Source organism: Pongo abelii, chromosome 8 (assembly GCF_028885655.2).
Source record: "Pongo abelii isolate AG06213 chromosome 8, NHGRI_mPonAbe1-v2.0_pri, whole genome shotgun sequence".
NCBI classification, from domain to species: Eukaryota; Metazoa; Chordata; class Mammalia; order Primates; family Hominidae; genus Pongo; species Pongo abelii.
In genome coordinates, this window is record NC_071993.2 from 102,171,596 (window position 1) to 102,199,519 (window position 27,924).

Genomic DNA, 27,924 nt, shown 5'->3' on the forward strand with positions numbered 1-27,924 from the left:
CCAGGAGGTCGAGGAAGCCATGATTGTGCCACTGCACTCCAGCCTGGGTGACAGAGCAAGACCTTGTCTCAAAAAAATAAGAAAGTATTATTGGCCGGCGCGGTGGCTCACACTTGTAATCCCAGCACTTTGCGAGGCCGAGGTGAGTGGATCACGAGGTCAGGAGTTCGAGACCAGCCTGGCCAACACAGTGAAACCCCTTCTCTACTAAAAATACAAAAATTAGCTAGGCATGGTGGTGCGCGCCTGTAATCCCAGCTACTTGGGAGACTGAGGCAGGAGAATGGCTTGAACCTGGGAGGTGGAGGTTGCAGTGAGCCAAGATTGTGCCACTGCACTCCAGCCTGGACGACAGAGCTAGACTCTGTCTCAAAAAAAAAAAAAAAAAGTATTATTACAATTAATTTTACCTGCTTTTTTTCTCTTTTCACATTGCTACTAGAGAATTTTAAATTACATTCATGCCTTGCATCATACTTCTATTGGACAGCGATGAAGCAGCAATCACCCATTTACAGATTTACCAAGCTTGTGGACTATCTGCCACTTGTGAGGTACTGAGCTGAGTGCCGAGGAGAAAAAGCTGAAAAAGACAAAGGATCAGCTCTCATGGAGGCTTCTTTCCTTTCAGGAGATGAGTGATTAGTGTCTTGTGTGATGCATGCCAAGAAGGAGGTGTCCCCTGGGTATGGGAGCATAGGAGAGTGGCATCCAAGGCATGCCGGGCAGTCAGGAAGCCTGTCTGGAGGAGGAGGTGGCTCAATCTTGAAAGACAACAGAAATTTATTAAATGTTAAGTAATCAAGAGGTGCAGGAAGAGCATACCAAGTCAGAGAAAACAGCTTGATCACAGTCTGCATGACTCTGTCTGACTTTTTCCTCTTCAGGAAATTTTCTGAAAGCTTAGTAATTAAAGATGGCTACAGAGTTAGACTGTTCCTTCCAATCTTTTCATTTTAGAGGAAGCATGAAAGAGAAACAATCAGATAAATATGGTAGGCATGAAGCACAAAAAATAGGCCAAATCTCAAATTGCTCTCAGCAGTAATTTTTTTTTTTTTTTTTTTTTTTTTTTTGAGATGTAGTCTCACTCTGTCACCCAGGCTGGAGTGCAGTGGCACAATCTCGGCTCACTGCAACCTCTACCTCCCAGGTTCAAGTGATTCTTCTGCCTCAGCCTCCAGAGTAGCTGGAACTGCAGACATGCACCACTATGCCCAGCGAACTTTTGTTATTTTTAGTAGAGACAGGGTTCCACCATGTTGGCCAGGCTGGTCTGAAACTCCTGACCTCAAGTGATCCACCCACTTCAGCCTCCCAAAGTGCTGGGATTACAGGCATGGGCCACCACGCCTGGCAGAGCAGTAAATATTTGTATGTGCCAAATACTGGGGGCAAAAGGGAAGGGCTTCTTTGCCACATAACACAGCTGGCACTTAGGGGTGGTAATGCTGACATGCTGTTTCATTCAGTCAGGAAATGAACTCCCCATACAGGCTATATTGAATAGTAATAATGGTCACCTGAAGTTGTTGGTGTTTGGCCTCCCCTGGAAGCAAGATACCTGTATGAAAGACCCACACCTAAGAAGTAATACTGACAAATGTCAGACATTTGATTGGCACATTATCTGAGGAGAAGGATTAGAGAAAGTACTAAGAATCTATGACTCATCTATTCCTTACAATCAAAATCCAAATCATAACTGTTAATGTCTTTGTAAATGAGTCAGACCTGTTATGGTTCAGAGACTTTTCATTTTATGTTGATTTCTAAGAATTGCATAGTTTAAGCCACCTTGACTTTTACAAGCATAGAAGCAGATGGGGTTTAAAGAACTCATTAACTGCCAAAAAATTTTTAAAAAAATCGAGAGCTTTAACATGACATGATTTTCTGCCTGAACAGTTTCAGTTCTGCTTGTTGTGGCACTAAAACAGCTCATGTGCATAAACTGTCCATCGTACATTCTGGCTTCAGAGTCTGTGGTATGAAATCCTGGTACTGCTTAAAATTCTTAGAGTATGTACCATGTTAGTGCATTCATAATTAAAGGTCATGAACTATTACTGAGGGTGGTGAGCACTGCTCAAGAATAGACGGTTGCTCCTTTGGAGGAAAGAGGGTTGTTTGGAGTACCCTGTCCGCCTCTCGTAACAAGCACTTAGTCTCAGTGTCTGGAGGGATGGGGACACCACTGTTTGAGCAACTGACCCCATGAGGGATTAGTCACCAGGAGATAAACTGTAGTGACCTCAGATCTTGACTCAGGACTCTTTCTTAGCAGCCAGGGTCCTCAGTCTCCTCTGTGAGGAGGACACTGGCCTTGTCCTGGGCTCTCTGCTGTTGCTGGGCACTTTCCTGAGGTTGCTGCCCCTCACAAAGGGGAGCAGCTGTGATGTCAGCAACCAGCCTGAAGAGGGACTTACTAGGGAATGTTTCCAAGCCAACTGCTAATGCTCCTACCTATTATTTGGGAAGCACTCATTTCCTCAGATAGGCCTCAGACCAGCCCAATGCAAAGAAAACTTCATTTCATTAAAACAGAGCTAAGGGCCGGGCGCGGTGGCTCATGACTGTAATCCCAGTACTTTGGGAGGCCGAGGCGGGCGGATCACGAGGTCAGGAAATCAAGACCATGCTGGCTAATGCGGTGAAACCCCGTCTCTACTAAAAATACAAAAAAATTAGCTGGGCGTGGTGGCAGGCGCCTGTAATCCCAGCTACTCGGGAAGCTGAGGCAGGAGAATGGTGTGAACCCAGGAGGTGGAGCTTGCAGTGAGCTGAGATAGGGCCACTGCACTTCAGCCTGGGCGACACAGCAAGACTCCGTCTCCAAAAAAAAAAAAAAAACAGAGCTAGGTATCTTATATTAGCATTACAGAAAGAGGATTTCAAGTAAGCTTCAAAGAAATATAAGAACAGAGCTTGTTAAGATGCAAGTTGCGGGGGAAAGGCCAGTAAATCTGAGAGAAACAAGAAACCCAAAACAAGAAGACAGGCCTCAGAAATCTCATCAGGCTTGAGTAGGAAATGGGACACATAATCAGATAACAGACACCACACTGCTTTGTAGTCTATACATTTATTGAGTAAAAACAAAATCAGTGTCAGACACATATTTGATTGGGTTCAAATTTGGCTGATGTCCAAATGCAGCAGAGAACGGGGGTGGGGGGAAGGGACACGGTGTTGCTGACAAGGTGACACTGAGCAAAACAGTTTTCCTTTCATTGTAAAAGCGGGCATCACACAGCTGGTGTGAGTAAATTAACCAAGGCAGGGAGGGGACTCAATGTTTTACAAGCAGAGGGAAAACCAAAGTAAGCAGAGAACTTTCAAGAGAGGAGAGGGCCAGAACACTGAGAGAAAAAGCTGCAGCAGAGGCCAGCTGGAGAACAGTGGTCGGATCTGCTGGCTCACTTGGGGAACACAGTGACCACTTCATAGCCCTCAGGTGGTGTGACTCGCTCCCGGGCATGCTTCTCACAGTAGATTTGATCCTCCACAAAGAAATGGCCCTTCTGTTTCAGGTTGGTGCCACAGTCAGTGCACACATAACACTCAGGGTGGCGGTGACGGTCCCGCAGCTTCACGAACACACCGCTACAGAAGCAAGGGAGGGAAGGGACTCCATCAGTGACAAGCACCTGCAGGTGGCACCCGAGCAGGTGGCACCATCCTTCCTGAGCAGCCTGGGGCTTCTCCCCAGGAACCCATCACAGGGGAAACCAGGGCCTCCCAACTGGCCTCCAATCATAAGGGACTTGCTTCTCCTTCCCAGGGTCCAGAGACATTTTTCCAAAAACCCCTCCTACTTCAACAGTGCAGCCCTGATTTTTCTCATTTTACATGTTCATAACCTAAGGGCTCCGCAGTGAAGGAAAACCTTCACAACCTGGCTCTGGGACACAGGACCTTCCTGGCCTCTCTGCTGCATTTTTCCAGGAGGGATTTGTCTCCTTCACAAGCAAAATGTGCAACATCCAGCACTTTCCACATTTTCATGGTTTACCCAACCTGCAGGGTCTGCAAAGGCTGTGGGAAGAAGATACTCACACAATCCCAGTGCCACATTTGTCACACATAGGCAACTTCTGAGCATTTCCAATCGACGCAGCCACTTTAGTGACAGGAGCTTTAACACTTCTGAATCCTGAGGGCTTGTTGGGATCCCCTGAAATGAGGAAAACACTGTCATTGGCCAGGAAGGGCAGAATTGCATAAGTATCACTCAGCTCTTCAGAACCACTTATAAATATATGTTCAAGCAAGGCCATGGGAACTGGAGTGACTCTGCTGTGTGATCCTGGGCAAGTAACTTAACCTCTCTGGTCCCCAGTTTATTTTTCTATAAAACAGGAGATTAACACCTGGCCAAAAAAAAGCCCAAAAAGCCAAGACAATCCTAAGCAAAAACAACGAAGCTGGAAGCATCATACCACGCAACTTCAAACTGTATTACAAGGCTACAGTAACCAAAACAACATGGTACTGGTACAAGAATAGACACACAGACCAATGGAACAGAATAGAGAACCCAGAAATGAGACCACACACCCACAACCATCTGATCTTTGACAAACCTGACAAAAACAAGCAATGAGGAAAGGATTCCCTATTTAATAAATGGTGCTGGGAGACCTGGCTAGCCATATGCAGAAAACTGAAACTGGATCCCTTCTTTACACCATATATAAAAATCAGCTCAAGATGGATTAAAGACTTAAATGTAAAGCCCAAAACTATAAAAACACTAGAAGGAAATCTAGGCAATACCATTCAGGACATGGGCATGGGCAAAGATTTCATGATGAAGACCCGAAAAGCAATTGTAACAAAAGCAAAAATTGGCAAATGGGATCTAATTAAACTAAAGAGCTTCTGCACAGCAAAAGATACTATCATCAAAATGAAGAGACAACCCACAGAATGGGAGAAAATTTTTGCAATCTATCCATCTGACAAAGGTCTAATATCCAGCATCTGCAAGGAACTTAAACAAATTTACAAGAAAAAAATAAGCCGGGCACAGTAGCTCACTTCTGTAATCCCAACACTTTGGGAGGCTGAGGTGGGTGGATCACCTGAGGTCAGAAGTTTGAGAATAGCCTGGCCAACATAGTCAAACCTCCTCTCTACTAAAATTACAAAAATTAGCCAGGTGTGGTGGCATGCACCTATTGTTCCAGCTACTCAGGAGGCTGAGGCAAGAGAATCACTTGAACCCAGGAGGCGGAGGTTGCAATGGACTGAGATTGTCCCACTGCACTCCAGCCTGGGCAACAGAGCGAGACTCCATCTCAATAAAAGAAAAAAATAACCCCATTAAAAAGTGGGCAAAGAACATGAACAGACACTTTTCAAAAGAAGACATACATGTGGCCATCAAACATGAAAAAAAGCTCGACATCACTGATCATTAGAGAAATACAAATCAAAACCACAATGAGATACCAACTCACGCCAGTCCGAATGGCTATTATTAAAAAGTAAAAAAAAAAAAACAGATGCTGGCAAGGTTGTGGAGAAAAAAGAACGCTTTTACACTGTTGGTGGGGTGTAAATTAGTTCAAACATTGTAGAAGACAGTGTGGTGATTCCTCAAAGACCTAGAAGCACAAACACCATTCAACCCAGCAATCCCATTACTGGTTGTATACCCAAAGGAATATAAATCATTCTATCATGAAAATACATGCACTCTTATGTTCATCACAGCACTATTCACGATAGCAAAGACATGGAATCAACCTAAATTCCCATCATTGATAGACTGGATAAAGAAAATGTGGTACATATACACCAGGGAATACTATGCAGCCATAAAAAGGAACGAGATCTTGTCCTTTGCAGGGACATGGATGGAACTAGAAGCCATTACCCTCAGCAAACTAATGCAGAAACACAAAACCAAATACCACATATTCTCACTTGTAAGTGGGAGCTGAATGATGAGAACACATGGACACATGGTGGAGGGACAAGACACACTAGGGCCTGTCGGATGGTGGGGAGTGGGGGAAGGAGAACATCTGGAAGAATGGCTGATAGATGCTGGGCTTAATATCTAGGTGATGGGATGATCTGTGCAGCAAACCACCATGGCACATCGTTACCTATGTAACAAACCTCTGCATCCTACACATGTACCCCTGAACTTAAATGTTGGAAATTTAAAAATAAATAACACAACACAGAAATCCACAACACAGAAAGAACAAAACCATCAGAATACAGCAGGCAGATAACAATCATCTCCTACAGATCAGAGGAAGGAGCCTTTCTGTAGTCAGCCTGGTGCGTGTAAAATAAGCCCCTAGTAGCTAGATGCTGAGCTGCCTAAGGCCCCACTCATCACATCTTAGGTAACAAAGCCCTGTACCATGGTAGCTATTAATAATGGTAAAAATCACCTGGAGGCCTTGTTAACACACAGATTGCTGGGCCCCACCTCCAGAGTTTCTGAGCCAGAAGGCCCAGGATGGGGCCTAAGACTTTGTATTTCTAACAAGTTCCCAGGTGCCGCTGATCCAAGAACCACTGGCCAAGAGCAAAGAAACAGCTTCCTGTGCCAGGCGAGGGGATGAGGAGAGGGTCACCCCATGACTGCAGTCACGTCAGGCAATCGCGGGGCTGACAGACAAGGGCCTTAAGCTCTCTTGTCCTTTCAGAAAGTGAGTCCCTGTGTGCTGACCAATCCTTCCGAACCAAAAATTGAGACACATGTTCACACAACAGACATTTATTAATTTTTTATTTTTACTGATTAGAGATAGCATCTTGCTATGTTGTGTCTCAAAGTCCTGCCCTCCAGCGATCCTCCCACCAGAGCTTCTCCAGTAGCCACTGTGCCTGGCAACAAGGGGCGTTTAGAATACATGGTTGACTGTATTTTGACCACAATTACCCCGCCCCTCTCTTGCCATGCTTACCTCCAGTCAGTGGTTCCCTACTGGGGGCAATTTTATCTCCTAGAGAGCAGTTTTGATTGTCACAGTGAAAGGGGGTGCCACTGGCGTCTAGTGGGCAGAGGTCAGGGATGCTGCTGAACATCCCAAAAGACACAGGGCAGCCCCACAACAAGGACTCATATGGCCCAAAATGTCAATAGCACCAAGGCTGAGAAACCCTGCTCTCGATAGAGTAGACTTCCCCATCCCCAGACTTTGGCCAACGTGAGCAGATGTGAGCCTTATACAGGCAAAAGCACTAAGGGCACTTGTGTGGTTTGGCCCTGTCCCCACAGAGGTATTGCCTCTGCCATGAAAACAGCAAGCACCAGAGTGCCTCTCTCTTCCCTGGGCTCGAATGAGAGGACTCAGGGGACCTGGTCCAGCCCTGCCAAGCCCAGCAGAGCCACAGCTATCCGGTAGCCCTCATAAATACAGGTTACCCACTGCTGAATAATACAATATGAGAGATGGTTTAGGGTACTTGGCTGGCTTATGGGGAACAACAAGAGGGTATATGTGAATGCAGCCTGAACTCTCAGCAGTCCTATCATGGTGCCACGGCTCAGACTTAGGCTTCCCCGCTCAGAGCTGGGACTGTTCATCACTGGGAACTGATGCACACAGATGTCCACCTGGCAGCACATGAGATGGGGCAGATTAGGAGGCTCCATGGTTTTAAGTGATGAGCTCTACAGATGGGCTTGGGGAAGACTCAGTTCTGCCCCACCAGCAGGTGCATAAGGAGAAATCACCTTGGTGCTTCTGTTCTCCCCGAGCCTAAGGCACCTTCTTGCCCTTCCCAAGCCTTCCTCCCTTCCTTTGGGAGGAGGCCAAAGCTCCAACTTTGTTCATCATATATTTTACCTGTATTAATTTTTTTTAATATTGCATTTAAATGTCATTTTTTTCTTGATTATTGAGTTTTCCAGTGCCCCCTTAAATTCTGCACTCAAGGCCAGGCACAGTGGCTCATGCCTGTAATCCCAGCACTTTGGAAGACCAAGGCGGGCAGATCACTTGAGGTCAGGAGTTCGAGACCAGCCTGGCCAACATGGTGAAACCCCATCTCTACTAACAATACAGAAACTAGCCGGGCATTGTGGGACGTGCCTGCAGTCCCAGCTACTTGGGAGGCTGAGGCAGGAGAATGGCTTGAACCTGGGAGGCAGAGGTTGCAGTGAGCCGAGATCACACCACTGCACTCCAAACCTGGGCGACAGCGGTCTCAAAAAAAAAAAAAAAAAAATTCTGCACTCAAAGCAGTGCCTCCCTCACCTCACCCTGATCCTGGCCCTGCCTAGAGGGATCTCAGAAGGGCCTGGGTGGGCATCTTCTCTAAGCATCATGCCTCAAGCATCCCAAATGGATTCCCTCATTTTCTGGCTGATGAAGCCATCTGGCTGCCTGCCCATGACAAGAAGGAAATGGCAGCATCTCTACATACCTGGGCAGTTTGCAAAGGCACTGATTGGGCTGAGAACCAGCTCAATGAGGTTGGGCTCTCTTATGCAATGGGCTTTTTCACATTTCACACTTAAAGACCTGGAATCCACTCAATCCATAGAAAAATCACCAGGAAAGAAGAGAGGCTGCAAAAGGGTAGAATGAGAAAAAGCCAGGAGGGACATGAAATCTCCATTAGGTAGGAGAATCCACATCTGTTTCTAGAATGAAGAGACCTGACCTGGATAAAACTGGGCACAGCTCGGGGGAGAAGGCTGCCTGCCCCAACACAAGACTCACTGTGGCCTGTTCAGCCCTACGGCGCCACCTGCTGGCTTCTAGGTTTTTTCTCTCGCATATCCAGCCAACACTGCTAATCCAAAGAAATCTCTGTTCCTTTCTTCTCAACTAGCTTATAGTGAAAATACTAGCTTGCTTTGAACTCCAGGCAACTACAAAAATTTCCAAATTTCTCTTCTTACAGTGAATGCTGTATCCCAAATATTTCTGGAAAAATAGTGAAAATTAGCTAAATAAACCACAGCTGTTTTTCTATCCACTTCACTGCTCAACAACCTTGCATGGCTCCACACTACGTTTAGAATCAAGCTCATGATTCTTAACCTTGCACCTGGTGGTCCCCCATATCTAACTCGAGATCACCCGAGGATTCACCTGGAACCCTGGGTACCAGCCAAAACGAGCCTCGGTACTTGCTGAACAAGTCTCCAGCTTTCTCATCTCAGAGTCTCTGGCCACCACTGTGTTTTCTCAGCCCATGACTGCTCCTTCCAAACCTCCAATCATTAAAAGTCTCCTTCAAAGGACAGATGAATGGATAAATAAAATGTAATATACACAAACAATGGAATAATACTCTGCCTTAAAATGGAAAGAATTTCTGACAGATGCTACATGGATGAACCTTGAGGACATTAAGCTAAGTGAACTAAGCCAGGCCCAAAACGACAACTACTGCATGACACTACTTATACAAGGGATTCAGAGTAGTCAAATTCATAGAGATAAGCAGGAGGGTGGTTACCAGGAGCTGGAAGGAGAGAGGAATGGTGAAATACTCTTTAATGGGAACAGTTTCAGTTTTGCAAAATAAAAGAGTTCTATGGATGGATGGTGGTGATAGTAGCACAATCACATAAATGTACTTAATACCACTAAATTGTACACTTAAAATTTGTTAAGATGGTAAATTTTATATTAAGTATATTTCACCTTTTTTTTTTTAATATAACGGCTTCTTCTGCCTGCAAGTTTTGGAATTTGATCCAGAACAAGATGAAGGTGAGGAACCAAGAGCCCCTTTCTCCTGGTCTGGAGGCTGAATTTTACCCAAAATGAGACAGCTTGTGTTGGGTCTTCAAGGTTTATGACCAAATACTGCTGTAGCCAAGCTTCCTTCAGGGGCCTTACTCACTGTGCACCTGGCAGTTTACAGACGTGGCTTTACTTAACCCTGTAAACAATCCCATGAGGTCCTGGATTAGCTTCATTGGACCTGTGCAGAAACTAGAGCTTAGAAAGGCAAGCAACTTGCTGGAGGTGTCACAGCAGGTCAGAGGCAGATCCTGGATGCCAGTGCTCTTTCTGCCCTGCAGCACTGCTTTCTGAACCAGAGGCCTTTCTGAATGACAGGACCCCTCATCAACTGCTTTTACTGCCTTAACCTTTCACCATTTTATCTCAAATAAAAACAGGCATTTGGGGCCGGGTGCAGTGGCTCACATCTGTAATCCTAGCACTTTGGGAGGTCCAGGCGGGTGGATCACCTGAGGTCACAAGTTCAAGACCAGCCTGGCCAACATGGAGAAACCCCATCTCTATTAAAAATACAAAAATTATCTGGGCGTGGTGGTACACATCTGTAATCTCAGATACTTGGGAGGCTGAGGCAGGAGAATCGCTGCAACCTGAGAAGCAGAGGTAGCAGTAAGCCGAGATCATGCCACTGCACTCCAGCCTGGGCAACAGAGCAAGACTCTGTCTCAAACAAAAACAAAAACAAAAAAAAAAACAGGCATTTGGGTTCCTTCCCCCAAGAGCCTTCTGCATGTAAGGAATGTTTAGAATGGAATTTATCCTGTTACTGTCAGTAAAGATTTAATGCGGGTACACATTAAGAGATACAGGAGAAACTACAAGATTTGCTATCTCCCTCTTCCCTTCCGGCAGAATCTTGATTCTCTTTGGGGCAAGAACCATCCACACTAAGGGCTAAAATTTTTTTAAAAAGAATCCTAATTCCCAGACTCTCATTTAACTAGGTGTAGCCAGGTGACTAAATCATGGTCAATAAAATGGAAGAGTAGTGTGGGACTTCTGGGAAGGAGAAAGCTGGCTCATCTGAAATTAGGACTCCCCGGTTAGCCTTATCTCCCTTCTTCCTCCCTGTCACCTGGAGGTAAGCATGATGGTTGGAACACCAGCTGCCAACCAGGACCATGAAGTAACCGTGGGAATGGAAGCCACAAATTTGGGTGCTGGAGTGCCGGATAGGAGTCCGGATCTTGAAGAGCATGGAGCTTCCAAATCCATGCTCAGGTCCTTCTCTGTGAGCCGAGATGAGCTCTGCAGCATTTGTCTAGTTGGGCACGGATGAACTTGACCTTGTCTCTCATTGAAGGGTTTCACATCCACGTAAGAGTGAAATAAGCTGTGGTTTCCCACGTTTTTACAAAGCTATCATCCTCAAGGGTTGGCCCCCAAGTTATTTGTCAGGCAAAGCTAATACTGGAACTTGATACGAAGTATGGCTCATTACTTCCCAGCTGCTCAGCTACTCCAAGCAAAAGAGGAAAGCAGTGGTAGAACAGTATCATTTTAGCATAAAAGAAGCACATGCAAACACATGGCCCATGGTTTCCTAATTTCCTATGGTTGTAAATTGCCACTCTCTCTAAAGAAATCACACAAACGGGGAGGAAGCCCAGGTGTCGGGTGTGTTCAGAGAGAACTTTCTTATCACAAAGGGCTCCCCAGGAAGCTGAATCTTCGGCTGCGGACTTTGAGGAGGGAGGTTCGTCTTCCAGAGGGCACTAGCCTCTCAGCCAACATGCCAATCCCTTTGCAGCCTGGCTGAGGCAGGTCTCACACTCACCATCACAAGGTGTCCTCTCACTGGAGCATCCACTGTCTCTTTGCAGATGGGTCCATGAGAGAGATGAAGAGGGCATAGAAAGCAAGACCTCACTGAAGTGCCCAAGCCTCAAGAAAGGAAGAGAGAGTGTGGAGGGCTGGGTATCACAGGGACCAGGAAAGGGTACAAAACCCAGCTCTCTGGAAAAGACTGCCCATGAGCATCACAGGAGGTGCTGATGAGGAACCACCAGGGAAGAAGTGGGTGTGAGGGCTGCTGATCATCTCTGTGAGGGGAATAAAGCATCCCTTCTTCAATACATCCACGTGTCACAATTTCTCGACGTATAGCATTGTTATTAAGTGAAGATAATTTTACCACTATCCACTTAAACATGATCATAATAAGTATACGTTACATAATGTCTTCAGTGAGAAGCATGTCTCCTGAGACCTGCAGAACCCTACGGGGTGACCCTGGGTGCATCAACATCAAAGCTTACCCCAAGGACAAAAAAGCCTCTTCATGACATTTCAAACACCACAATAACTATGAAGCGAGTACTCAGTTATGATGATGGATGTTTTACACAACTTATGCCATTTCATGATCATGATAGTCTTAGAGGAAAGGATTTTTATCCCTGATGGACAGATGAGAAAACAGGCCTGGGAAGGTTGAGATTTGCCAAAGGTCACAGAATAAGAACATGGCCACAAGGGGGAGCTCTCGGGCGCTCAAGAGGCCACCCACCCTAGAGCAAATGCAAACACATGTCCCCAAGCAAAGCCAGCCCCTGGCTTCACTGAGCGCTAATTCATTCTCATTCTGCTGCTCATTGCCCATGGCCTTCATCACTCGCGTTCCTCAGCCACCACCAAGGTATTGTTTCTGGGCTCAAAGCAAATAAATGGCCAAGGGACAGACCAACAGGCTCCCACAGCAGTCAGGCTCACCCCAACCTCAGCATCCTCTTGCACATGTGACATGACACAGTTGGCCAGGCCTGGAGTTTCTTAAATACAGACCCAGATGGAAAAATGTGGTCAGCACGCTCTCTTCCTCTCTCTCTCTCTTCCTCTATCTCTTTTAAAGAATTTCAGCATTTTAAAAGTCCATGCCCTCCAAAGCAGGCTCCAGAGTGTGTTCACCTGTGCTTCCACAATGACTGACTCTCACATCTGACCTAGACCAAGAGCCTCTGACTGCAGATGGAGCTGATTACCTTTTTCTTCAGACTCCAGGATTTCCTGCAAAACCAAGAAAGACGTGGACTGTTTCGGGGGCTCATTCAATTCCTGTTTCTCCTGAAGCATCTTGTAAACTTCAGATTCTTTGTCGATGACAAGGCTGCTTGGAGGCTGAGCATGGTCTAAGCTGTAAAGAATGTTAGAAAAATTGATTAGGACATGACAGAAGTTAAAAATAACTTCACCAGGAACCTCCTCCAGGCAAAGACACTGCTGATTTGAAGGATGGATAGAAATGATCTCAAAGCCCTCTCCTAAATCAGCCACAGACCTGCTGCCAGCACAGTGAAACTGAGATGTCTTTGTAGTCAGAGCTGGCTGCTGCTTCAATGCAATCAGAGGCTCTTCTTCTAAATAGCTTCAGTAGCTCAATTACTTTTTGGCCTAATGGAATGAGAATGCTCTATCTCTTTATAAATTCCATCAACAGCATTATGTCCAGAGAAAATTTAGAAAAAAAAAAAAAAATGTCAACCACAGCCCAACCATGAAGAACTCAGCCGGGTCCCCCTTGTATGGGCCACAAACATTGCTTTCACAAGCAGGAATCATAGTGTTCTTCATTCCCGACAATCTCACAGTGCTTTCCCTCTCTATAAATACTTCCTGATTCTCAAGGCCAGGCGCTTGGGTCTCCTCACCTATAACACAGAGGTAACAGTACTTTCCTTGCCTGGTTCACAGTTTGGTGGTAAGGATGGGACATACAAGTGCTTTGTGAACTGTTGATGTTCAGGCCCAGGGACTGGGCAAGCCAGGCCTTGTCTTCCCCACCTTCCTCCTGTCATTCTGGGTGACCCAGAACAGGATAAGATAGGCAGAGCCTGCCTCTTTCCCCGAGGGCTCCACTTTCTAAGCGGTGGACGGTGACAGGGAGGTAAACTCTCATCAGCTATACCTGTAAATCTATCCTGCATCTGACCCCTTCTCACCTCCCCACCTCCCCTAGGTCCAAGCCATGCCATGCTTACCAGCACGGCTGACAAGATGCGTGACTTGTCTCCACTATCACTAACGGCCCAAGGACAGTCTTATTTTTGACTAGAGGCCAAAGTGATGGCCTCTATTCAAAATATCAGAGTGATATTTTTTGTTTTTTAGAGACAGGGACTCACTCTGTCACCCAGGCGGGAGTACAGTGGTGCAATCACAGGTAACTGTAACCTCGAACTACTGGCCTCAATAGATAAATCCTCCTGCCTCAGCCTCCTGAGTGGCTAGGACTACAGGTGTGCCACCATCCCCCGCTGATTTTGTCATTATTTTGTAGAGACAGAGTCTTGCTGTGTTGCCCAGGCTGGTCTCAAAGTCCTGGCCTCAAGTGATCCTCCAGCCTCGGACTCCCAAAGCGCTAGGATTACAGGCATGGGCCAGAGTGCCTGGCCCAGAATGATATTTTAAACATGAGTCAGACTGTGTCATGCTGTGGCTCAATGTATTCTCATTTGACTTAGCACAAAATATTTAGTTTTAATACTGAAATATATGTTTAATCAAATTCAACTTTTTTGGAGTAAATGTTATCACAGAGGAAAAAGTCCCTCACATATGCGACCCAAACTTCTCCCTCCACACACATCCCCTGCCAGCCCTGGCCCACTCCGCTCTACTGAGACCAGGTTTCCCGCTGTGCCTGGGAAACACTAGCTTCACAGCCTGTGCACTTACTGCGCCCTCAGCCTGCAATGCCCTTCCCAGGTGTTGTCATGGCTCCCATGCTTCATCCAGGTCTCTGCTCAAGTGCACTCCTCAGAGAGGCCTTCCTGACCCCGACTCCAAACAGTCCGCCACATCCCCACCATCACTCTTAACTCCCTACCCGCTCTCTCATCATGGATTCCACTGTATTCCCTTATTTCTTTGTTGTCTATCTCCCCCTGGAAAGTAAGCCCCAGGAGGGCAGGGACATGGCCTGTCTTGCTCCCCATCACATTCCCAGGCCTGGCTCAGTGCCTGGCACAGGTCACAGTTCAGCAGGCATCAGGCAAGTGAACGAACACTGCAGAGTGGGTCCAGGGCCTCCTTCCTCCTTGCTGTGCTCCCCGTTCCTGCAGACTCACGAGGTCCTCCAGGGCAGCCGGCCTCTGAGGGCTGTACCAGGGACATGGGCAGCCCCACCTCCTGGCCCCAGATCACCACCTTCCTCTCAGCTGAGCTGCTAGGGAGGAAGGCCAGTGTGCCCAGTGGAACCAAAGAGCAAATGTCAGATGGTGGGGCAATTTATTGATGCAGATGGATAGACTTGTATATAAACAAGTTGTGCTTCCTGAGTAATAAAGCTATAAAGTCTCCAGCCCACCAGGCTGCCTCCCAGCTTTACAGATGCAGGCAGTGGCCAGGAGTGGTTTTATTCAGCAACTCTTAAAACAGACTCTCTTTAGGGCTGGAGCCACTTTCACAGGTGCAAATGAATTATATCAATTACGCTTACTCATTTCCAGGGTATATGTTTTCCCTGGGTAATTCTCCGCAAGTTCCCTTTTCCTCTCCCTCTCTCCCTCTCCTTTCTTCCTTTCTCTTCTCTGAGACAACCTCTGGGGCACGTTCAGTACTCAGGTCCCCAGCTAAAGGCAGAGTCAGTCACAACAATCAAGGTCCAGGTGTTTCCCTTCCACTCCAACCATGTTCTCACAATAAAGGAAAAGGCACCCAAAGAGTGGCATATGCTTCGTGGCTGCCAAAGAAGGTCAGAATTTAAGTAGCAAGATTCATGGGTTGGTCACTCCGGCTGGCTGCATTTGGGGAAGGGAAAACAGCTATCCCTGCCTGTCCTGCCCACTCCTGCTTGGCCTCTTCCCCCACCTGCAGGGAACTGTGGGTGCCTCTCAGGGCAGGCAATGAGGCCACCTGGGGGAGTTGTTTTAACCAAGGGTCTTTCTTTATCTCACTTTCCAGCCCTTTCTTTGAGTTATACGCCTGACTCTTTTGAGTCCTGAGTTTGGAACTTGCCCCATAATAAGCATATTACATTATTTTTGGATAAATCTTTTTTCTATTACACTTAGGACTATTTTAAAATTGAGATCAGACTATGGAATGTTCTTGGGAAAGATTTTTCTTCTTCTTTGGTGTATGTTATGTCTGGAAGCCACCAACGGAACACACCAAAAAAATAACAGAACCCAGACCACAAGGCCATCACATATTCTTCCAGCAAATCACCTTGTGAGGGATTTCTATAATTTAAAAAAAAAAAAAAAAAAAAAACTTACCATTTTTCCCAAATAATGATAGCATCTTTATACCACTGGACAATTTATAAAGGACTTTCAATATCTATTACCTTACTTAAGGTATTGATACACGTGACTCAAAAATAACATCCTAAGATCCAACGTCTAAGTCTTAGACACTAGACCACAAGCTATTGACATGATACCACAATATCTTAAAAAATAATGACAAAAATATGAAGGAGAAATGGAGCAAAAAATTTCTCGTTTTTATATTAATAACAGCAATGAAAGAATATTACAGTGATATGGCTTCAGAAAATATAATACACACCACTCAGTCTCCAAGAGAAAAAGTTTTGAGGGCAGAACAGTGAAAATAAACACTTTCTTCTGAACCCACTCTGTACAGTTTTAATAACGAGTTTAAGCAAATTCAACTACTTTGGAGTAACAATATGTTACACGAAGTTTCCTAGTTCTTGTTTCTCCCTGGGAGCTGATGTGTATCCGTTTCCTAAATGTTTAATATTTTCTCCCACTATTTTAGGACATGACCTGAGGGCCCCAGGGTTATTCTAGCCAAGCCACTCCCATCCCTGCTGAATAAGATGGCTGACACAGCCAGGCGTAGGAGGATCCTAGCGGTCTTTAGAACATAAGCAGAAACTCCCCTTGAGCCCATCTCCCGGAGGAGGATTTTGGAGGCTGAGCCTGCAGACCTTACGTGATTCTCACACCTGCTCCAGCCAAAAGGGCAGCTGGGGTGAGGGTCAGAAGGACAAGGAGGATGGAAAGCGGTACGCCCATGGCTCTGGAGCATGGTCAGCACAGCAACCCTGGGATGAAAGTCTACTCCATCAGAACCATGAAGTGCCCAGAGTGAGGATATAAGGGGCTTTTTTTTTTTAAACTTGGGCCATCGTCTGTGGCAGCAACTTAATTATCTATATAAATCTCAGCTAGGTCAGGTGTGGTGGCTCACGCCTTTAGGAGGCCAAGGCAGGCGGATTGCCTGAGCTCAGGAGTTCGAGACCAGCCTGGGCAACACAGTGAAACCCCTATCTCTACTAAAATCCAAAAAAAAGTTAGCCAGGTGCTGCAGTGTGCACCTATAATCCCAGCTACTCGGGAGGCTGAGGCAGTAGAATCGCTTGAACCTAGGAGGCAGAAGTTGCTAAAACAAGACAGCCATAAGAAAAAAAATCCTCACTGCTGATACAACCTTAATAGGGTCATTTTCTCACATAGTAAGAACATTTTGATACTTTAATAAAACTACCTGTATGTGAGACAAAAATTGGAATAGAAAGGGGGATTATGTGAATTATTGAAAGCATCCAGACAGAAGATGGTCTCCTCATAAAAATCTTTTTCCTGTCTGAGAAGATGAGGTAGACATATTTTTCCCTGTTTCACCCAGTAAAACTAAAAACCCTGGACATTACGTATAAAACAACATGAGAAGACTCTGACAGGGCAACGGAAGGCACACTGGCTAGGAACCCCGCGTCCTGAGGACCATGGTGGTGAGCTCCCAGGGTGTTCTTGTTTCCTTGGACATCCCAGACATGGAGCTGAGGGCAGCAACCTGGAAAGGGCAATGGGCACAGACAGAAGAAGTCTCAAGAGGAGCCTGCTGTATCTGACCAAATGACCAGAAAAGGGCAGCCCAGCAAAACACAACACGTTGAAACAACAATCACTATTCTCCAGCCAAATGCCAGAAAAGGCCAAGTGGGGAACCCAGACTTCTAGTCTCACCAGGCTATGATGTGGTTCCCCAACTGTCTCACTGGGGTAGACTCAGAGAAAGCCCAATAGAGAGTCCATATTTCATCCTTACCCAGCTGTAATGAAGAAAACCTAGGAGAGAATCAGGACTCTCACCACTGCTCAGCAGTGTTTAAGCCACCACTCACCCATAAGGTGTCAGTGGAAGCCATATGGGGAGCCAGAACTCCCACCCCATCCAGCAGTAATGAGTGGCCCCAATGACCTCAGGTGTGACATAGGCAGAATGGGGAAACTGGACTTTCTACCCACCCCCGTCAGTAATGAGGCAGCATCCCCAACCCCCTATCTGAGAGGAAGCCAGTGAAAACAGAAGGTTTTAATGCGATCCAGAAACTAATAACATAATAACAAGAATGTTCAAGATTCAGTTGAAAAATCACATCTCTCAGAAGAACCAGGAAGATCTCAAACTGTAAATAAGACAATAAAGAGATGCCAACACCAAGATGACAGAGATGTTGAGATTATCTAACAAAGATGGTAACACAGTCATCATAAAAATGTTTCAATGAACAATTATGAGCACACTTAAAGTCTCAACAAACGGAAGATATAAAGAATGAAATGGAAATTCTAGAACTGACAAAATAACTGAAATAAAACCACAGTGGATACACTCAGCATCAGCATGAAGGAGATGAAGGAAAGTATCAGTGAACTGGAAGGTAGAATATTAGAAATGATACAATTTCAAGATCATAGAAAAATAGAATGGGGAGAAAAAAAAGAAATGAAGAGCCTCACAAACCTATGGGAATATATAAAAGATCAAAAATTCATGTCAATGGAGTCTTGGAAGAAGAGAAAAAAGGTAGAACTAGAAAAGTACTAGAAGAAATCATGTCTGAAGGTGTCCTAAATTTGGCAAAAGACATAAAGAAGTGAAGTGACCAGGAAACAGGATAAACCTAAAAAAATCCACACCAAAACACATCATAGTAAATTTCTGAAAACTACAACAAAGAAAGAATTTTCAAAGCAGTAGGAGAAAAATGACGCCTTATCTAGAGGGGAAACCCAATTCAAAAGACAGCAGATTTCTTATCAGAATCCATAAAGAAAAGAAGGAAGTAGCACAATGTTTTCAGCTGCTGAAAGAAAAAAAACTGCCAGCCTAGCATTCTGTATCCAGTGGAAATATCCTTCAAGAATGAAGGAGAAATCAAGACATTCTCAGATACAGGGAAACTGAGAGCATTTATCTCTAGCAAAGCTACCCTAAACAATGTTTAAGGAAGTTCTCTAAATAGACGAAAAAAAATAAAAGAAGGGACTGGCCAGGCATGGTGGCTCACCTGAGGTGAGGAGTTCAAGACCAGCCTGGCCAACATGGCAAAAACCTGTCTCTACTAAAAATACAAAAATTAGCTGGGCATGGTGGCGGATGCCCATTAATTCCAGCTACTCAAGAAGCTGAGGCATGAGAATCACTTGAACCCGGGAGGTGGAGGTGGCAGTAAGCGGAGATCGCACCACAGTACTCCAACCTGGGTGACAAGAGCGAGACTCTGTCTTAAAAAAAAAAAGAAGGAATCTTGGAATATCAAGAATGAAAAAAGAACCCATAAGCAAAAATATGGGTTTAAAAAATACTTTCCCTCTCAATATATTCTAACTCTTGTTGACAAGTAAAGCAAAAATTATAACACTGTCTGATGTGGTTCTAAGTGTATAAAAGGATCTATTTTAACTATATTGTAAGTAGGGGAGGGCAAAGGTTCACAAAGAGAAGCAAAGTTTCTATACTTCTTTGAACTCCTGAAATGATGACACCAGTAAACTGTGATAAGTTATATATATACAATGTAATACCCAGATAACTACTGAAAAGTTTATACAAAGACATAGAATAAAAAACACTACAAATAAAAATGTTATTCTAAAAAAAATGATGTCAAATAACCCACAGGAAAGCAGGAAAATGAAAACAGAGAAATGGAAAACAGAAAACAAAATAAAATACCAGACTTAAGCCCTAACATATCAATCATCGCATTAATGTTCATCATCTAAATAAACCAACTGAAAGACAGAAATGAACAGGGTAGATACAAAACAGTACATTTTAAAACATGACCCAAATATATGCTATCAACATAAAACTCATTTCCAATATTAATATATAAGCAGGCTAAAAGTAAAATGGTAGAGAACAATATATCATGCCAATATTAATCAAAAGAAAACAGGAGTGGCTATATTATTAATAATATCTGATAAGTATACCTCTGAACAAGTAAATTTACCAGAGATGGAAAGGGACATTATATAATCACAAAAGGGTTAACTCACCAACAGCTATAGCAATGTTAAATGTGTGTGCATCAAACAACAGAGCTTCAAAATATGTAAAGCAAAAACTGATAGAACTGAAAGGAAAAGAGATGCATTCACAATTTTAGTTGAAGACTTCTACACCCCTCTCTTAACAACTGATAGATCAACTAGACAGATAATCAGAGAGGATAAAGAAAAATTCAACAATACTATCATGCCAGGCACGGTGGCTCACGACTATAATCCCAGTACTTTGGGAGGTCAATGCAGGATTGCTTGAGCTCAGAAGTTCGAGACCAGCCTGGGAAACATGGTGAAACCCTGTCTCTACAAAAATTACAAAAAAAATTAACCAGACATAGTGACACATACTTGTAGTCTCAGCTACTCAGGAAGCTGAGGTAAGATCACTTGAGCCCAGGAGGCAGAGGTTGCAGTGAGCCACTGCACTCCAACCTGGGCAAGAAAGAGAGACTGCCTCTAAGTAAGTAAGTAAATAAATAAATCAGAAATGAAAGAGACATTACAACTAATACCACAGAAATAAGGATAATAACAGACTACTATGAACAATTATATATTAACAAATTAGAAAACCTAGAAGAAATAGATAAATTCCCAAAAACACAACCTACCAAGACTGAATCATAAAAAAATTAAAAATCTCTAAACAGACCTATAACTAGTAAGGAGGTTCAATCAGTAATCAAAAACATCCCAACAAAGAAAAGCCCAGAACCAGACGGCTTCACTGGTGAATTCTATCAAACAATTTTAAAAGAATTAAAACTAATCCTTCTCAAACTCTTCCAAAAAACTGAAGAGGAGAGAATGCTTCCAAACCCATTCTATGAGGCCAGTATTACCCTGATACTGAAACCAAAGATACTACAAAAAAAAAAACAGCTATAGACTGATATTACTAATGAATATTGATGCAAAAATACTCAACAAAATACTAGCAAACCAAATTCAACAGCATATTAAAAGGATTAAACAACATGACCAAGTGGAATTTAATCCTGTAATGCAAGGATATTTTAACATATAACAATCAATCAATGTAACACATCACATTAACAGAATGAAGGACAAAAACCAGAGTTATCTGAATGCAGAAAAAGCATTTGACAAAATTTAACAAACTTTCATGATAAAAATACTCAACAAAACAGGAATGAAAGGAAATTACCTCCACATAATAAAGTCCATGTATGAAAAACCCACAGCTAACATCTCACTCAAAATGAAAAACCAAAAGCTTTTCCTCTAAGATCAGCAGCAAGGCAAGAATGCCAACTTTTACTACCTCTTTTCAACATAGCATTGGAGGTCCTAATCAGAGACCTTAGGCAAGACAAAGAAATAAATGGTATCCAAATTGGGAAGGAAGAAGTAAAATTGTATCTGTTCAAAGATGCGACGATCAAATACACAGAAAACCCTAAAGATCCCCCCCCCACCACACACACACACACACAGACACACACACACACACTATTGGAACTAATAAATGAATTCAGCATAGCTGCAAAATACAAAATCAACAAACAAAAAACAGTTGTTTCTATACACTACCAGTGAAGAATCCAAAAAGAAAACTAAGAAAACAATCTCGTGTAATCATCAAAAAGAACAAAATACCTAATAAACTTAACCAAGGAGGTGAAAGACTTGTACACTGAATAGAGTACATTTTAAAATTATAAAACATTTTTAAATGTTTAAAAATATAAAACACTGTTGAAAGAAACCAAAGAATGCACAAATAAACAAAAAGACATCTCATGTTCACGGACTGGAAGACCTAAGATTGTTAAAATATCTGTACTACCCAAAGCAATCTACATCTTCAATGCAATCATTATCAAAACTCTAATGGCATTTTTTGCAGATAAAAAAACACCATTGTAAAATTATATAAAATCTCAAAGGATCCTAAATAGCCAAAACAACCTTGAGAAGGAAAAACAAAAATGGAGGCCTCATATGTCCTTATTTCAAAATATTTTACAAAGCTACAGTAATCAAAACAGTATGGTACTAGCATAAGACAGATATAGAGACCAATGAAATAGAATAGAGAGCCCACAATAAACCTTTGCATACACTGTCAAATGATCTCCAACGAGGGTGCCACAGCTACACAATGGTTAAAGAATAATTTCTTCAATGGTGTTGGAAAAACTGGATATTCACATGTAAAAGAATGAAGTTGGACCCTTACCTAACACCACATAAAAAAATAATTTGGCCGGGGACAGTGGCTCATGCCTGTAATCCCAGCACTTTGGGAGGCTGAGGCAGGCAGATCACTTGAGGTCAGGAGTTCAAGACCAGCCTGGCCAACACAGTGAAACTCCATCTCTACCAAAAACTACAAAAAAATTAGCCAGGAGTGGCAACGCAAGCCTGTAGTTCTAGATACTCAGGAGGCTGAGACCAAAGAATCACTTGAACCCAGGAGGTAGAGGTTGCAGTGAGCCAAGATCATGCCACTGCACTCCAGCCCAGGCAATAGAATGAGACTTCGTCTCAAAAAAAAAAAAAAGAAAGAAAGAAAAAGTAATTCAAAATAGATTAAAGACCAACATAAGACCAGAAACTATAAATATAAAACTTCTAAAAGAAAACATAGGGGGTCAGGTGCTGTGGCTGACACCTGTAATCCCAGCACTTTGGGAGGTCAAGGTAGGAGAATCACTTGAGCCCAGGAGTTCGAGACCAGCCTGAGACCCTGTCTCTATTAAAAAATAAAAATAAAAATAAAAAAAGCTTCCTAACATTGAGTTTGGTGATGATTTCTTGAATATGACACAAAAACACAAGCAACAAAAGCAAAAATAAACAAATAGAACTACATCAAACTTTAAAACTTCTGCACCACAAAAGAAACAACAGAGTGAAAAGGCAACTTATGAAATAGAAAAAATATTTGTAAAACATACATATGATAAGGAATTAATATCCAGAATATATAAAAAAAACTCCTACAACTCAACAAAAAACAAATAGCTCGATTAAAAAATGATCAAAGGATTTGAATAGACATTTAGCCAAAAATGATTAACAAGCATATGAAAAGATATTCAACATCACTAATCATTAAAGAAATGCAAATCAAAACCAAAATGAGATATCACCTCACATCTGTTAAGATGGCCACTATCAAAAAGACATAAAACAAATGTTGGTAAGGATGTGGAGAAAATGGAGCCCTTGCGTATTGATGGTGGGAATGTAAAATGGTGCAGCTGCTGTGGAAAACAGTATGGAGATTCCTCAAAAAATTAAAAATTTACCATAAGATTCAGCAATCCCACTTTTGATTATATACAAAAGAAATGAAGAAGGATCTCAAAGAGATATTTGCTCACCCATGTTCATTACAGCATTACTCACAATAGCCAGGAGATGCAAGCAACCTAAACGTCCATAAAAACATGTGTATTCGTGTGTTTTCATGCTGCAGATAAAGATATACCCAAGACCGGGCAATTTACAAAGAAAGAGGTTTAATTGGACTTACAGTTCCACATGGCTGGGGTGGCCTCACAATCATGGTGGAAGGAGGAGCAAGTCACATCTTACATGGATGAAGCAGGCAAAGAGAGAGAGAGCTTGTGCAGGGAGCTCCTCTTTTTAAAACCATCAGATCTTGTGAGACTTAATCACTGTCATGAGAACAACATGGGAAAGATTTGACCCCATGATTCAATTACCTCACACTGCATCCCTCCCACAACATGTGGAATTCAAGATGGGATCTGGGTGGCGACACAGACAAACCATATCAACATGAATAAAGAAAATGTGAAAAAAAAATGGGATATTATTCAGCCTTAAAAAAAGAAGGCCCGTCTCTACTAAAAAAATACAAAAAAAAATTAGCCGGGCATGGTGGCACGTGCCTGTAATCCCAGCTACTCGGGAGGCTGAGGCACAGAACTGCTTAAACCTGGAGGGGCAGAGGTTGTAGTGAGCCAAGATCGCGCCACTGCACTCCAGCCTGGGGGACAGAGCAAGACTCCGTCTCAAAAAAAAAAAAGAAGAAGGAAATCCTGTCATATACTACAACATGGGAAAACCTTGAGGACATTATGGTAATTGAAAAAAGACAAATGCATGACTCCAGTTATATGAGATATCTAAAGCAATCAAACTCTTAGAAAGTATTATAGTGGTTGCTAGGGGCTTGAGAGATAGGAACTTTAAGGTGAGGTTGTTTTTCAACGGGTATAGAGTTTCAGTTTTTCAGGATAAAAAAGTTCTAGAGATGTGTTGCACAACAATGTACATACAGTAAACATTACAATACACTTAAAAACGATTAAGATCATAAATTTCATGTTTTTTAACACAATAAAAAAAGACAAACCCATAGAACAGAAAAAAAAGGAACAAACTATTGATACATAAACCTATTGATACAAAAACCTAAATAAATCTCCAGACAATTATACTGAGTAGAAGAGCTAATCCCAGGTTACATACTGTATGATTCCATTAATATAACATATTTGAAATAATAAAAATATAAAGAGTAGATGAGTAGGTTGCCAGGGGTTAAGGAGGGTGAGGGAAAAGGAGGGAGGTGAGTGTGGCTATAAAAGAGCAACATGAGAAACCCTTGCAGAGATGGAAATGTTCAGTATCTTGAGTGTATTGATGTCAATATCCTGGTTTTGTTACTATTGTGTTTTCAAGATGTTACCATTGAGGGAAATTGGTAAAGGGTATAGGGGATCTCTGTATTATCTCCTATAACTGCAAGTGAATCTACAATTATCTCAAAATAAAAATTTTAATTAATTTTAAGAAATATTTTCCCCAAATGGTGGAAGTTAAGTGCTAGCTGGAAATAATGTAGAGGAATACTTGCTTTTTATGTAGGTGGGGGAAAGGAGGTAGACGGACCCAGAAAAATCTTTCCTATCTCCTATCCCAAGAAATGAGATGTACCAGCCTGATTACCCCAATGTTCACCCAAAAACGCCATTCTGGGAAACCCCATGTAATCATTTTCAGAAGGGAAGCCTGGCCTGTGTGCTTCCTAAGTTTTGGTCTTCAAAGGCACACATATTGGTCCTGCAATAAGAAACCAGAGGGGTAATTGTGGGCATCAGGAGAAGAGAGAGGAATGCCCACACACCAGAGCCAGTTTTCTGTGGGTGGCAGGCAAGTTTAGCTAGAGGGGCAAGCAGCCTTCATGATAGAGGTGTACTTCTGATTCAGCTCTGAAGAAGCCAGGGTTAACATCATCCTTGTGATATCATTTGAATAGAAAATGAGGCATCCCTTTATTTCCAGGGCAGCTGCTTAGAAATCTCCCTCATGAATGTTTGAGGGCAACACCTTACAACACAATTTGGAAGAGCTATTATCTAGAGCCTAGTATGTTGGTTACAGGAGCTCTCCAATCATTCCTTGAAGAGAACACCACCACCCCATCAGTAAGCTGATTAGCTGTGTGGGCTGGCTGAATTTAATGGGAAAGAAAGAAGTGTACCATAAGCCACAGCAAAGTCTTCTCCATTACATTTGTCTATGTGCTTCCACACTTCTGTAGCCCCCAGTTCTCAGAAGTGATGGGGATGGAGTTCCTCATGGAAACTAAAGTTAGCAATAATTAGCATTTACTGAGTACCTACCAGGGCCCAGGCACTGTGCTGAGTGCTCTGTGCACATCCCATTGCATTGTCTCAACAACCTGGTGGTGAAGAAGTTAGTATTATTTCCACCTTAGATCTCAGGAGTCTTGAGTTTCAGAGATGTTACATGGTTTTCCCAAGGTCACACAGCTAGTAAGAGGCAGAGCTGGAATTCAGGGCTCAGGCCCCTCTATCTACCAAGCCTTTAGGAAGTATCAGGCAGTATCATATAAACAATGAAATCTGGGCTCTGAATTTTCTGATTTTGACCAGGGTCCCCTCAACTCAATTAAAAGAGATCAGAGGAAAGGTGCTAGCTTTCTGCGGAACTGACATTTTCTTTGCCCACCTGGTACACAGTAGGCACTCAATAAATGATTATTATGCTGAACTGACCTAGAGGAAAAAGGCCACTGAGGACCTCCCCCTCCACTGTGTGCACTGGGAGGAAGGGCAGCAGAGAAACCCCCTCACCTGCCTTACCAGTTGGCAAGGCTATCTCTGTTCTTATCTGACTGGGACACAGCTCTGTAAAGACCTACAAGACAGAGAGCCACAGACACACCACGATACTTTCAAGTGCATAGGACAAAGAAATCCAGGGCAAGCCCCAGAGAATGGGTGATGACCTCAGACGCAAAGTATGTAGTGAGCCAATTCTGGAACTTCAGCGAATTTCACAGACTAAACAGTGGGAGGGAGCGAGCACTTGGGACTTGTGCTGACTGAGCAAGCAAAGTTACCGGGTGACTGCTGGGCTCACAGGAGAATCTTTCTTTGTGGGAATGCACTAGAAATACGCCAGCAAGCTGAGATCCCCCCATACAAGCAGCATGGCCAGTTAGGCAGCTCCTCTGCCTTAGGCTGTTGGTTTTCCCACTGTTTCTGGGTTCAGCCTCAAAGAGTGCGGGATGGAACAGAAATAGGACGCTCTCTGCTGAGAAAATCTGCAAAGACACAAATTTTGATACTCGGCAACTACTGCAGCCAAAGAGTCTGGGCCAGGGGCTAGAGGAAAGGCTTACACAGCCACCTGGTAGTTTCAGACTCGGGGGAGGGAGCAGGCAGGGAACATGAGAGAAGAAGAAAGACATTAATGAAGGAAAAATAGCTAAGGCCATACTAAAAATATTTCCCAGGCACATATTTCTCCCAATGCATAGCAGCTCTTTCAATTAAGGATGTATGATTTCCTGGGTTACTAAGTCCAGATCATGGAACATTCCACTCTGGGACAGTAAAAGAGGGTCATGTTCTCAGCCTCCCCAGCACCAAAGCAGCTAAAAACAAGGATCACAGCCACCAGTGTTTCCACCACTCCTGAGCTGCTTGGAAGCTTCCTCTCAGGATGTGTCTGTGGAAAGCCTAGGGGGCCCAGTATGACACCATTTCTCAGGTATCCCAAATGTCCCAACAGTCACCTGGAAGAGGATCATCATCTCAAGCCAGTAAGCCCTTGCAAGAACCAGAATTTGAGGGAAGAAGAAACATTGGTGGCGACTTTGCCTTGGTTACTATGATAAATGGCCAGTAACCTTTAACATCTTCTAAAGCCAAAGTCAACACAGAAAAAAGTATGCCCTACTAGACTCAAAGAAATGTTAAAAGAAATCTTAGTGTCAGCTGGGCACAGTGGCTCACATCTGTAAGCCCAGCACTTTGGGAGGCTGAGGCAGGCAGATCACCTGAGGTCGGGAGTTTGAGACCAGCCTGATCAACATGGAGAAACCCCATCTCTACTAAAAACACAAAATTATCCGGGCGTGGTGGCGCATGCCTGTAATCGCAGTTACTCGGGAGGCTGATGCAGAAGAATCGCTTGAACCCGGGAGGCGGAGGTTGCGGTGAGCAGAGGTCACTCCGTTGCACTCTAGCCTAGGCAACAAGAGTGAAATTCCATCTCAAAAAAAAAGAAAGAAAGAAATCTTAGTGTCCTCTCAGTGTCAGGCACAGGGAACAGGGACGCGCATGCCATGGGTGTCCAATGACATCTGTCTCTCTCTGGGGAGGGGAGGGGTGACTATATGCATGGAATGGCCAAAGAGCCCTTGAGAGGTGTTGCTACAACAGCCCTTTCCAAACATTTAAGTAGTTTGGAACCTCTAGTATCTTAACCTCTCTCAACCTGCATTTGAAGCCATTGGTTTGCAATTTAATTACCATAAGAGTTGAGCAGGTTCTTGTTAAAGGTGAATTGGGGAGAAACTGAATGGCAAAGCTGGCTTCAGAGGCAATACAAAAATTGATGATTCCAAGTGGGAAAGGTTCTCAGAGCTAAGGCAA

At 43.6% G+C, this 27,924-nt stretch overlaps 1 protein-coding gene across 1 annotated transcript in view; it reads right to left on the bottom strand.

Moving 5' to 3' along the window:
* Positions 1–3,069: 3,069 nt before the first annotated feature.
* PDLIM1 (PDZ and LIM domain 1) overlaps positions 3,070–27,924 on the bottom strand; it is a 53,611-nt gene continuing 28,756 nt past the window's right edge. The window contains exons 5-7 of the mRNA XM_002821013.6: positions 12,719–12,870; positions 4,060–4,177; positions 3,070–3,606 (exon numbers count right to left, since the gene is read on the bottom strand). Coding sequence (XP_002821059.2) covers positions 3,420–3,606; positions 4,060–4,177; positions 12,719–12,870 — 457 coding nt within the window. The 3' untranslated portion in view covers positions 3,070–3,419. The remainder of the gene's footprint in view (positions 3,607–4,059; positions 4,178–12,718; positions 12,871–27,924) is intronic.